The sequence below is a fragment of the Falco cherrug genome, chromosome 5, assembly GCF_023634085.1.
Source record: "Falco cherrug isolate bFalChe1 chromosome 5, bFalChe1.pri, whole genome shotgun sequence".
Lineage (NCBI taxonomy): Eukaryota > Metazoa > Chordata > Aves > Falconiformes > Falconidae > Falco > Falco cherrug.
The window spans coordinates 2,997,730-3,010,531 of NC_073701.1; the positions used below are offsets into that span (position 1 = coordinate 2,997,730).

The following is a 12,802-nucleotide window of genomic DNA, read 5'->3' on the forward strand; positions in this document are numbered from 1 at the left end:
ATGTTATGGTGAAGACACTTAATGTACATAAGAGAGACCAACTGTAATTACAATTTACCAATAAGATCAAGATTTTTCTTCACAGCAGCAAAAATGGAAGAAACACAAGACTGGATAAAAATTATCTTGCATAGGTAGAAAAGAACAGAGGAAAAACTACTTCACCTAGCCTTATATTTTCATCCTAACATTGAATTCACCTGCTACGCTGCCGAGTAACCTGATACAGTTTGGTATTGGGAATACCTAAGGAAATCTAGGGCTGAATAAGTGTGATGCGCTGCAGGATGTTATTTCTGTCACTCCTGCTCTTCAACCCCACTCTCCCTTTTGCAGTTTCTAGTCACATACTTTCTTTCAAATTGACCTTGAATTTGACAGTCAACTCCAACTCTACACTAGATTTACAAATATGATTAGGGTATGAGAACAGGATACATCAGAGAGACCTTCCCCAACCAGATCCAATTAATCAGGCTACAGAACACATATCCATGTGCATAATTTCCAGTTTTGTGACATTCAATAAATTAATCAACTCAAGCCCGTACGCACAGAGAAAAGAAGGCAGCTCCCTCTACTGGGTGAGACAACGCAGCTCCTCCTGTGCTTTCCCCACATGCCACAGAACAGACTTGTGTGTATTTAATTCTCCAAGATTATTTTTTTTTTTTAAGTCCAATCCACAAGATGGCATAGAGTAATTTATATTGCTCTGCAATTTCAGGAATTGGCCTACAGAAACCATATTTCTGTAGTTTCTACATTTAAAAGCACAGAGAAGAAAATTCTTTCCACAGGTCTACGTAAGAGGTGAAACACTTGAAAACCGGTGTCCCTTATGTCAGTGTCCACTGCCAGCCTAGGTCTGGGAATAGGCAGAGTTCAGCAGTGTTATTCACAGTATGCATTTAACATCTCGCTTTTTTTTACTGCTGCTCAATTAAACTCTTGTACATCACTGCCCCAAGAGATAGCCCTTACCTTGTTTAAGGCCGCAGCTTTCCATCTGCATGTGGCTTCATCACAACAGCAGCTGCAATGCAATTGCTAGCATGCAGAACAGAGTACGAAATATCAGAGCACAGGTACAAGTGAAAGGCGATGATGTGTATTTCAAGAAATGTCTGCTCAGCCCACAACAACCCAGCCTGTGCTAAACCCCACCAAAGGCACCGCCAGGTCAATAGCACACTGCAAATCTGCAACCTCTTCAATCAGAAAGTTCGCCTTTGCTACGCTACAAGCTTCCATAGCAAACTTTCACAAAATAAAAGCAGGCTGGGTCCAGGCTGCACGCCTCTAAAAGCAGAAGTTACTTACACTGTTTCTTTGGAGACAACAGTAAAAACTGCCACTGAGGAGAAAGTGTGGTATCTGGAGATCTGTTCAAGCTCTTCATTCAGGACAGATCGGGGTAAGATTCATAACCCAGGCACACCATGCTAAGAGGGGGCAGGCACCCACTGGTCATACAGCCAAGAGACTCCTCCAACAGCACACATGTTTCTTTTCACTTCTCAAAAGATCCCTTTGCGATTTGGAGCTGCAGCAAAACTCTGGGGTTTTTTGTCACCTTTTCACCATCTGACAGTTTCTTCAATATTACATGATTCCTGTCCTTGAACTTCTTACAAGTACCAGACAATACTTGTTCAACCTCTGACAGCACAGCAAGTTTCTGGAGCTTTTTTGGGTTGAGATGTTTAATGGCAGAAAAAGGGACAGAGAAAAATCGTATAATACTTCTAAAAACAGAGAGATCGCACTCTCAAACTAACATTTATGCCATTTAAAATCACCTTAGTGGCAAACTTGCTACTCTGTTCAAAAATATTTTTCCAAATTAACTGGATGAACAGCAACCAAAGCACATCTATTACACACCCTTCTTACTATCAATTATTTTCTCTCAGTAGATACATTTCCACCTTACAAAAACACCAACAATCACATCTCCTGAGGAAAAAAATGAACATGGAAGTTTATTTCAGAATTATTCACAAATCAAGCAAAGCGCTAAAAAACCCTCCATTTGACAGCTGGTAACCTGTACGAAACAGATCTCTGCTAAAGCCGAGAGACAGACACAGGTGCTGTGCTAAAAATGAAAGAGCACTACAGATTGAACTTACGGACAGCTCTTCACAAGCCCTCTTAATTCACAATAGAATGCAACAGAGTGGCTACAGTCATAGAGAGATTCTGGAAACCTCCTAACCATCACTAATAAGGAAGTGCAAGAGCAATAACCTCCTCTTCTAGCCCTTTTGTTCTACAACATTTGCTCAGTTCGCATTTAAGTGGTAACTAGGGAAGAGGAAAATGAAGCAGAAGAAAACACAGGACATCTAAAGCATCCCCATCTCCGAGTGACAAGGACAAAAACCAGACAGTGAAACTGGATGTCTTTTAACAACAAATTGCCAATTTAAGTGCAGCTTGGTCTAGACTAGTGCAGAGGATGTCTTCCATGCTCTACCTGCTCCATGGACTACAACTGTGGCCCTGCAGGCCCTTTAACTCACAAAATTTTATCAATTTGAGCTGCTCCTAGACTGCAGCCAGGTCAACCATGACGCAAATCCATGTGGCTTTCAGCTACCCTTCAGCAGTGGTACTGCCAGAAGTTTCAAAGAGTGGGAGAGGTTTACGTATAGCACTGATAGGGGCTAAAGACATCCTTGGAAAAGGGATGCTACCGGCTGTCTAATAAACCTTGTTCTTCTACATGCCTTGTCCTCACAAGCTCCCTCTGTGAGAGGCCCAAAGGAGTCTCCATTCTTTTCCAATACAGAATTGTGCAGACAACACAATCCACTGTAAGATAAAGCAGTCATTCTCACTAAAAAAGCAAACAAAATTGCCCACGTATTTACTCAGAATGGAAACAAGCAGCTATCTCATGATTTGGAGACAGTGTGAGACCATCTTACACAGTAACTGGAGAGCCCTATCCAAACTGGTATTCCTTGTAAAAGCTCTTGAGAAACTACTGTATCATCATGCATTGTTGAGAGGAAGCTATCATTGACTTAGAAGTCATATAAGGAGAAATAGAATATACATAAATTCTAGACAGGTATGTTCTTACTGAAAGTAAGTGAAGGTAAACTGGCTATCTTGTTCTTTGCCTTTACACTGACAGAAACCAACTGCTGGGAATTGCTGGGGAAACAGCAGTCAACCTTTCCTTCCATCAGCAAAGCTGCAAAACACACTGTGTGCCAGCGAGTGATTTTGCACTGTGGAGACAGCCAGTGCCTGTACTGCACACAAACATTTGGTTGACCTCATCAGTTCCTGGAGCACATGCCTTGCTGTTCAGAGCTGAATCCCAGCACTATTGTGTCCTGCACCTCCTCAACAGCCACATCTTTGCTCTTGGAACTCAACACCCACACAGGCTGCGAGGATTCACCTGCAAAGTGGTACAGGTCCCTCTGGGATTAGTTTCTCACACTCCCCACTGCATTTGTTCTCTGTGCTGGTTCCCCACTCTCTCCTTACTGAAGGAAACTGCAAAAGCACTAATTCCCATTGAGCCCAACACCCACGACTGCAGCTGCCACAGATGATCATTACTGTAGAGACTACGTATAGTTTCCACACACAGCGGTGAGTATAGAAGATCTGTGCTGGTTTTGGTGCTCCATCAGGGAGCAACTTTTACTCAGAGAGCTGTGCTGGATTACAGCAACGACTGTTACTTGACCTAGTAGAATCTGCTTCTCTAGTACTCAATACAATTGTCACAGTTGTTCAAATAAAAGGAGTTTCACAGCTTTTGATCTTTGGAGGCAGGAAAGAGGGCAAATGATAGGCTGAACATTTGTTGGGTGTTTGCCCTTCTCCAAAGCAGATCAGGTACCAGTACCCTAGACGGATACCACTAAATAGTGGTACCAATACCACTAAACAGTGAATTTTTAGTTTCTTATTATAACTGACACAAAGCAACACACTTCAATACCTCTAAGAGCTCTTCTTACTTTTCCATGAAAATAAAAAAGGAAAGGTCAGATCAGGACAAAGAATTCAAAAGGAAAAATTTAAAAGTAAAGAAACTAATTCAGAAGGTGGAACCCTAACACCCAACCCCTGCTCCTTGCCTTCCCCCCAAAATAATCCCAGATTAGACTATCAAAATGGGTTCTCATCAGGTGCAGATGTTCTTCCTTTTGTTCCCTAGCACAGAAGCACAAAGTACTTGGGCTGCCCCTGTAGGCAATGACACCCAGAAAAAAAATCTTGTTTCATATGCACGAGACAAGACATGCACCTCAACTGAGACACACACTTCAAAAAGAACCTTGTTTACTCCAACCACAGACAAGCCTGTAATTAATTTCCTCTAACTTTTGTGAGACTGCCTTACACTGAGGAGACAAGGGTGTGCAGTATAATGAACTGGCTAGAAGAAAATTAAATAGTAACAACTCACTCCTTGCATGACCATGTCTAAATTAAAAAATTTTTGCATACCAAAGTCAACTACACATATGCCCTCTCTGCAAACTACCGCTAAGTCATACAGCTTACAGGCAAGAAAAGGTTATACTGAAAAAAACATCAGCTTCCAACAAGGACAGACTGCCTTATTCACCCTTGAATTTATTGCAGTAAGACCTCCACCTCTCTACTGCTTGTCACTCAAGCATTTTACCAACATTGCTGTTTGTCTGTACAGACTTTATAAGTCTGTATACATTATTTTTGTATCTTGCTCAAACATTTACCACCCACAGAAACAGAGTGCCCTCTAGCTCTGGCTGAACTCAAGAGAATTTTGTAAGATGCTGTTTTAAAGTCCAGCACTTACAGACAAAGGAGACAGCAAGAGCATTCCGTTATCTGTACTCTTACCTGTCCTGGGGTCAAAGAGCTGGTTGGCCTCCAAGTCTGTGAAAGTGCTGAAGCAAATGGGACATTTAAAAGAGGCGCGATTGGTCGAGTCTCTTTCATCCGTCTCAATCCTCCTCCTCATGTGGTCCAGCTTGTACTTCACCACATTAACCAGAAGGCGGTAGTTAATGAAGTAGTAGTTATGACGGGTGGTTTTCCCATCTGGAGCTGTCTCTACCCTCATCCTGCATTTGATGAACTTGTCACCCTTGAGGGTATTGAGGACAGCCCGCAACTGCTTCCTATCAAACTTCAGGAGCTCTAACATGTCCTCTTCCTTCACGCAGGGGTTCCTGATGAGAATGTCCAGAGCCAAAGCATGTTCAATGCCATAAAAGCCACGCACCACATATTTGGCAAGGCGTTTGAGAGCTGCTGGGACCTCAGTGAGGACGTCTGGGTCAGTCATAGCAGATTCAGATCTCAAGCTTCATGTACACTGCAATGAAAGACGACAGATGGACTCTTAGCTAGTCTTCTAACTCCAGAAGTTTTAATTTATCTCATTTAGAGCTAAAAGAAAAAAAGGAAGGGGTGTTTTCCATTTCTCTTTCCCAAGCCTTGCACTGTCTCCTTAGGTATTAATAATGCCAGTGCTACAGAAATAGAATTAGAAGACTGTACCTCCCATTCAAAACAAAATGGTGGAAAACTTAAAAAAAAGCACACAAGAGATTGGTACCATAACATACAGATTTCATTTCTACTCAGTCACAGCCAACAGAGCTGGAATAAGAAAACTATCTTGAAGCTGAGCTCCAGTAGACAGCTTCATGATCAGCTGAGACTTGTAACTTGGGAGAAGCAGAAAGAGGCTAAGGCAAGAAAGGTCCTAAGACAGCCCGTGAGTGGAGTTGTCTTACGGCCCCAGCTGGTGTCACCTGACCACACTGTAAGTAGCCCTGCCTGCTTCTACTCCTCAGATCTGGGGGTATCGCTGGGCAGAGATACCATGCGAGGACAGCTTGCTAGTACAGATTGATGTGCATTCAAGCAAAAGCTCCCAGCTGCACAACGTTCTGATGCGTTCTGATAAACAGACCTTAGACAACAGTCTGCAGCATGAAAACTGTTAGCACTACCAACTCCTACAACACAGGCTGCTTCAGCCTGGATCTTAGATGAGCAAATAGGTCTTTCCAAAGGATGGATACTTCATTTAAAGTGTCTCACATTCAGGCCTTAGAAGCCCATGGATACTATAGCACAATAAAGGAAGTAAAAATCAGGACTTGGTGAGCAATAAGAGACAATATGTTTAAACAGAAAAAGAATATTGCATGAAGCATCCTTTGAGTTACTTATCACAATGTACCATGCTGTCTGACCAGACAATAATTTCTACAGAAATACTGTATTTTCACTTTATTTTTCTTCACCTTAACATCAAATGGCACAAATGCTTGTTAACAATTACCAACCATCATGAAATCACACAACGCTTCTGTGACATACATGGGACATATAGGATGATACCATGCAAGGAATTCCTCATGTTGTCACCCCCACCACAGACACAGCCAGAAATCAAACCCCAGCAGACAACTAACAGCACTGACTCTTCTGAAGCAGCTGGTTTTGTTCAGTGGAGAGAAAAAGGGAAGCGACTCTGTAAGACACAGAGCAAACCCTTACTGTCATTTCACAGGGTGGTTTTGAGCATTTTCTCTCCACACTTTCAAGTCTATACATCTGTTGGCAGTAACAAAATTCCCTTCCACTCATAATGCACTGGGATTTCTATGTATGAAAGGTTCAAGATAATCATGGCGTATTATAGGTGCTTTTGAAATACCTATTCAGGGGGTTATACTTCCAGTTAACTTCAAATAAAACTCTGAATAGTCTTTTTCAATATGAGACTTCTATGCTAGTTTAAGATATGAATAACCATTTATTAAGAAAAAGGTTCCTTCAATTGAAGAAAAAGTGCACACCTTAATTTGTTTGTCACTGCTAAGCAATTTTATCTGTGAATGAATATCATAAATAGTAAAACTCTGCCAATTTCAATTTTCTCTTCCATTAGATGTTTCACATACTGTATATGTACCTCCTCAGCACTCAAGTCTCAAATAAAGGATAGAGAAGAGTGACAGCAGAAGAAAGGATCTGGATGGGTATCCTATTTTCTTCATTGCTATCATAAAACCTGTAATATCCTTTCTGACAAAACACCATTACAGAACTTTTCTATACCCCCCACCCCAAACACCCCACTGAAATCACGAAGCTCTACATTAAACGAAGCAGCTGATGACTCACTTCCATCAGCTAAGACCACTCAAAAATCCGTGATCATTTATCGCAGTAGACTGCTTGGAAATCTATTTTATTTTAATTTTTTTGGTATGAGAAACACTGCCCTCTCAAAAAACTGTAAGTAACACTACTCACTGAAGCTTTGGTTCCCTCCAACCCCTACCCTCCTCTGCAACTGAGGTATGTTCCTCTCAAGGGTTACAGCCAGCGCAACTGCAAAGCAATTAGGCTGTGGACAGTGGAGCTTAACAGGAGGTAAATTAAGATTGTCCTGTCTTTTCTGCCTATGGGTAAGAAAAAACCCCACCTTAACTCTTTCCTTTTAAAACACTTCCTTGGTTGAGCTTTTCTTTTTCTCGTAGGGCTCGATGGTATTCACAGTGCTCAAATTGAAAAGAACTGAGCCACATCTGTTGACTGCTGCTGTGCAGGCTCAGGATAGCTTACAGAAAACAGTGCCTGGATGCCCAGCCCTAGCTTCCCTTCAAGGAAATTTAATAGAATATGTTTATCACAGCATGAATTAGCCATGAAACAAGTACTTCTCGAGTTAGTCAGCTTTCTTTTATATGGCAGATGCATTATGATTTATCTCACACAAAGGACAGTTTTAGAGAGCTTTGCGTTACAGGTGAAAGCATTAGCAATAAAGGATGCCCCATTGTGAGTTAGCCATACAGTATATTTGAATCTCTAAGTCAGACCCAACCTGAATACTGTCACAGGACATTGTCCTTGAAAATCCATTTCATTCTGTTGGTGTTTTTACAGTCTTTCACTTACTTAAAGATAAATCTTGCTTTTGACTGGATCTGTCAGCAACATACTGATGCTATAAAACAATGTCAATGCAGAAGCAAGCCAGAAGCTTTCATTTATTCAAATTGATCTTTACATTATATACTGTGCTTAAACTCTGAATGAGATTTAATCAATTTTAAATAAAACCTGGCACCACAGAAGAGATTTAAAAAGTCGGATTTTGAAAGGCAAAAGGTTTTTAAGTGCTGATCTAAAAAAAAACCCCAACTAACGAAGCAAAAAAACCCTTCTCTCCACACCAGTTCACTGTCCCCTGAAAATTCCTTCCAGAAAAGCTTGGTGATGCAACTAATCCACGGATTAAATTCTAAATCCTGCAGAAGACAGCCTTTGTGTGAGCCAACTGACTGACTTGTGTCAGTTTTTAAAGAAATAAAGGAATAAATAAAGCCACCAAAGATCACCCTTCATCAAGCTTTGCTACAAGTTAACAATGCTGAACACAAGGAATTTGCCTCTAAAAACAAACATGGAGACACATTCAGCAAACACCAGTTTTTATATTACATTGAGGCCTAATGCCAAACTGCTCAAAAGCTTGAACAAGATCGGTATGGTTGGATGAAGAACATATTCTACATCATTCTGGAAAACGACGTTCTCACGTAAGCTACGACAGAGAGCAATGGCACAAGAGTGAGCACATACCACTGCCAGAACTCACCAGGCCAGGGCCTAACAAACTGCTTCTCTGGGACAAGCTGACACCCAGCCCACAAAGAATCTCAGCCTACAGCATATGAGCTGCAAATCCTTGCTACCTGTCACCGTACCACCAGGCAAGACCGACAGTGACCCAGCTCAGAAGCTGCAGTCCAGTGCCACGAGTATCAGTTTAAAATCCAAAAGCAAGGAACCTTACCATTGCATCCTTGAACAGTGATTTCACCTTTCCTCCAAGCAGTAAGTCAAGCCTGAATTAATTACATGTGCAAAGAAGTATGATAACATCTCCTAACAAGGTTTTAATGAACGTGAATCTTTCATAATCACGTCTGTACTGACCTAAATAATGTATGAACACCATGGACATGGTCAGGGGGAAAAAAATCAACCAGAAACAAAAAAGGAAGCAGACTGCTCTTCAGACTCATTTGGGTAGAGAAACCCTTTATAACACCCCAGATCTCTTCTGGGGGAAAACTTGGGAGTTGTAGGGTTGGCTGGGAACCTACACCTATCAGACATACTTGGAAAGGTGCTTCCCATTTTTCCCCACATCTAACTTAAATTGTTAGCATTCTTTTTCATTAAATCTTTGAGACCAGATTTTGCTGATTTGTTTGGAAAACCTTTCTGCGGGTTCTGCCATCAGATTTAAAAAGACAAAAAAAATTATTTGCTTATACCACTGACATTTTCTTCAGAAAAATCAAAATCAGATTATGAGTCCCTCACCTGTAAACATGGCAAGTACAACAAGCTTCTGGGAGCCAGTGTGTACCATATCCCACTCCAGCAGTCACTTGCGAGCAGCAGATCCTTCGCTCTAATTAAATTAAAATTATTTCAGAAGATTATGAGGTTAAGCTGAGAGGGGCAATTTTGAATCTTCCTGAGTACAGGCAGGGAAGGCACAAATTTCAGAACTACAGTGGGAAAACATGCCATCAAGATTTTACATGTCTGTATGAAGTAACCTCAGACACTACTCTATCTTTCCAAAAAATGGCAAAGAACCTTCCATTTTCCAGTCTGCTTTTTGTCACTGTTCTCCGTAGTAAGTGGATAATCTGTGCAACACATCGCTACTATCCAGAACTGCCTTTATCCCACATCACTTGCAAACCCAAAGTCTTCTGGTATTTTATCAGAAGCTTATTGAATTCCATTCCCTAGAGACTTCAGGAGCATTGCTGCTCAGCCTTCCTCCTCCACTACATCTTGATGAGAAATCGTGTATCTTAATTTCAAGACCTACCCTGAAGCATTAAAGGAGAAGAGAAGAATCTGCTTTCACTCAAATCCTACCTTCTTGTTGGCATTCCATAAACTGAAACCAAGAGTTCACAGGTATCAAAGGGGTTTCTTCACTAAAGATGAAAATTTGTGCTACAGCTGCACACAGAAAGGCTGAACAGCCTGCCTGAAATTAGGACATTTTCACCTAATTTCTTTCACAAGTAAAATATATGGAACCCCACATGATAAGGATGCAAGGTCTGACCATGCAAGGCAGAAATTGGAACAATACAGGCTTGGGATGTAATTCTCAATCACATTCATAATCCAAGTCCAACATAACAGCAAGATGTCAGTAAATTAAAGGACTACCTACGCGCATGTACACAAACAGATGTAATATTGAGAAGTACTTCAAATGCACATCAGCATTAACAAACTATTAACAGTTATAGCTGCAGGGGAAAAAAACTTGGAGTGCACTATTTATGGAAGGCCAAATGTAGCAACTAGAATAGTGCAGGTACAGTTTCCTGTCACAAATTATACCCTCCATCCCACAGAGAAGTCTTTTTCCTTCTCAGTCTTCAGCCACAACCCCTGCCATCATGTGCTAATTCTGACAGTTGCCTATTCATTTAGCAAGGTAAATCAAGTTGATAAAAGTGAAAAACAAACATGTCAAAAAAAAAGTAGCATATTTTAGAGGGAAGCAAGAGGGAAAACTTCAAGAACCGAATCATTTATGTTACTAGACTAGAGCCTACACAAAACAAAGAGAAGAAAGAATGGCTAGGGATACAGAAACATGAGCTTTCCCCATGTGGTGGCAAAGACACTATTGAGATGACTCAATTGTAATGTGAAGCCACTAGCACATTTTAACCACGGACATCAGAAACTCTTAAAATTTATACTTAAATCTGAACATATACCAGCAGAAGAACATCATTTTGGAGACATCTCAGCACTGGCTCTCATGTAATGAAGTGGTAAGGTTTTGGGGCTTTCTTAAAGGACAAAAAGAGCATTCCTGATGAATATCAAGCCTAAGAAGTCATGACTACACTGAAGTACAGGGGGCTTAGCCCCAGCATCCCTTTTAAGTTTCCGATGGGAAGAAAGCAGAAATTGTTTTCCATACCCTGGATTCAATGAGACCTAGAACACCACACTTATGTGAGTGGTATTGTCTAACTGTCAAGAATTTCAGAAAGACAAAAATTTATGAAAGTATTAGGTTCAGAAAAGTTCTAGTGCATCAGGGTGTAGCAAACTAGTCTATATACTAAGGATGTAAGCAATAAAGAAGCAGAGAAACTAAGTAACAAGATATCAGGCTAGCTTTAATTCATGTAGTTTCTTGTTCAGAAGAATTCCCTAAAGCATCCTGTGTGAAAGCAAGCTATAAATCTTAAAGGAAGCAGAAGGTAGGAATGAGATTCGCACATCATCCCTTACAGCTGCCAGAAGGGTATTTGCTCCTCTCCCAAGGACATGGCTTTGCCCTCTCCCATGCCAGCTCTCACACTCACAAGACCTTCCTGTGCACCAATTTGCATGACTAAAAGGTAGAAAAATACCCTTTCTCCCCCCCTCCCTCCTTCTACTAGTTTTTTTTGACAGTTTAATCAGCTAGTAGGAAAGTGTGATGAGCAACAGAATCAGCAGATCTAAGAGGATGCCAGTGCAGAAGAGATGAAAGAAGAGCCTCCTCCTTTCATGGCTGAAAAACATTAAGCCAGCTGTATTTCATGAAAATGCACCTTAATGTGCACTGCTGAACACTCTCTGCAAAATGCCCTTCTTCCTTATTCATTCTGAGCCACTTGTAAAAATACAAGTTTGGCAGCTGTACTCATTTAACAGCTTGGTGCCATTAGATGTGATGTTCATCTGCCCCTCAGGGAACCAGCAAGCTCATGAAGCCAGAAGAAAACTAATGCACAAAAAAAAATAATAAAGATCTTCCTGAGCTAGAGAACTGAATGGTAACCTGGCAAAAAGCAACGAGCTAGGTTTGTTATACTGTTAGTTACTCCTCAGATTCTTGCATCTTCCCTCAAATTACAAGTTGCACAGCCTCCCTAGGCTACAGCAGCAGACTACGTTATGGCCAAGTGAAGGAGGGAACCCCTCCTGCTACCTGCACAGCTCCCTATTCCCTGCCCACGTTTATGTGTTGAGTCTGAAACATCCGAATGTGTAGGCTCCTGCAGGACAAGAGACTTGAGGGCTCAGCAGGTCCTCCTAAAAAAACGCCAACGAAAACACAAAGAACCCCCCCAAACCACGCAAGAGGAGAGGCAGGCGGTGGGAGGGAGCTGAAAGTGGTGCGAGGGCCCGGGGCAGAGGCCCACCCGGACAACGTGCGGGGAGCACCGACCCCGTGCCGGCGTGCTCAGGCCCCCAGAGGCGCCCAAAACAAGGGGGGGGCGGAGCGCCGGAGCGGGGGCTCTGAGGGCCTCGGGCACCCCCGGCGGCGGGACTCCCCCAGGCGGAAGGGGGGAGGGGGGCCTCCCGGCCAGCTTCCTCTGGCGGCACCGCGTCTGAGTCCCCCGCCAGGGACGGCTATGGGACAGCGGGGGGGACCCCGGGGGGACCCTGGCGCCTGGCGCGGCCCGCTCGGTGCCTCAGGGCGGGCCGGGCCGCCGCCGCCGCCCGCCAGGGCCGGCACTGACCTGCCGCCGCTTCCAGCTCTCCCCGCTCCGGGCAGCGCTTCCGGCGGCTCCGCGCGGGCACGTCACGGCCGCGCGCCCTGGTGGCGTCACCGGGGCGCCAGGCGCCTTGCCCAATGGCTCCCCGCGTGCCGCGCATGCGCGATTCCGCCCCCACGGCCTGCCCGGCACGCGTTCCCCTCTGCGGCTGAGCGGTGAGCGACAGGAAAGCAGCCAATCAGCTCCTTCATAGA

General features: G+C 43.0%; 1 protein-coding gene across 2 annotated transcripts in view; it reads right to left on the minus strand.

Moving 5' to 3' along the window:
• The window catches only part of GTF2E1 (general transcription factor IIE subunit 1), a 52,640-nt gene extending 39,944 nt beyond the window's left edge, over positions 1-12,696 (minus strand). The window contains exons 1-2 of one of the 2 annotated variants that reach the window (XM_055712159.1): positions 12,573-12,696; positions 4,867-5,344 (exon numbers count right to left, since the gene is read on the minus strand). In XM_055712159.1, coding sequence (XP_055568134.1) covers positions 4,867-5,314 — 448 coding nt within the window. In that variant the 5' untranslated portion in view covers positions 5,315-5,344; positions 12,573-12,696. Of the gene's footprint in view, positions 1-4,866; positions 5,345-9,387; positions 9,413-12,572 lie in introns of those variants that run through there. The other variant, XM_005433323.4, reaches the window with a different exon arrangement.
• Positions 12,697-12,802: the final 106 nt, after the last annotated feature.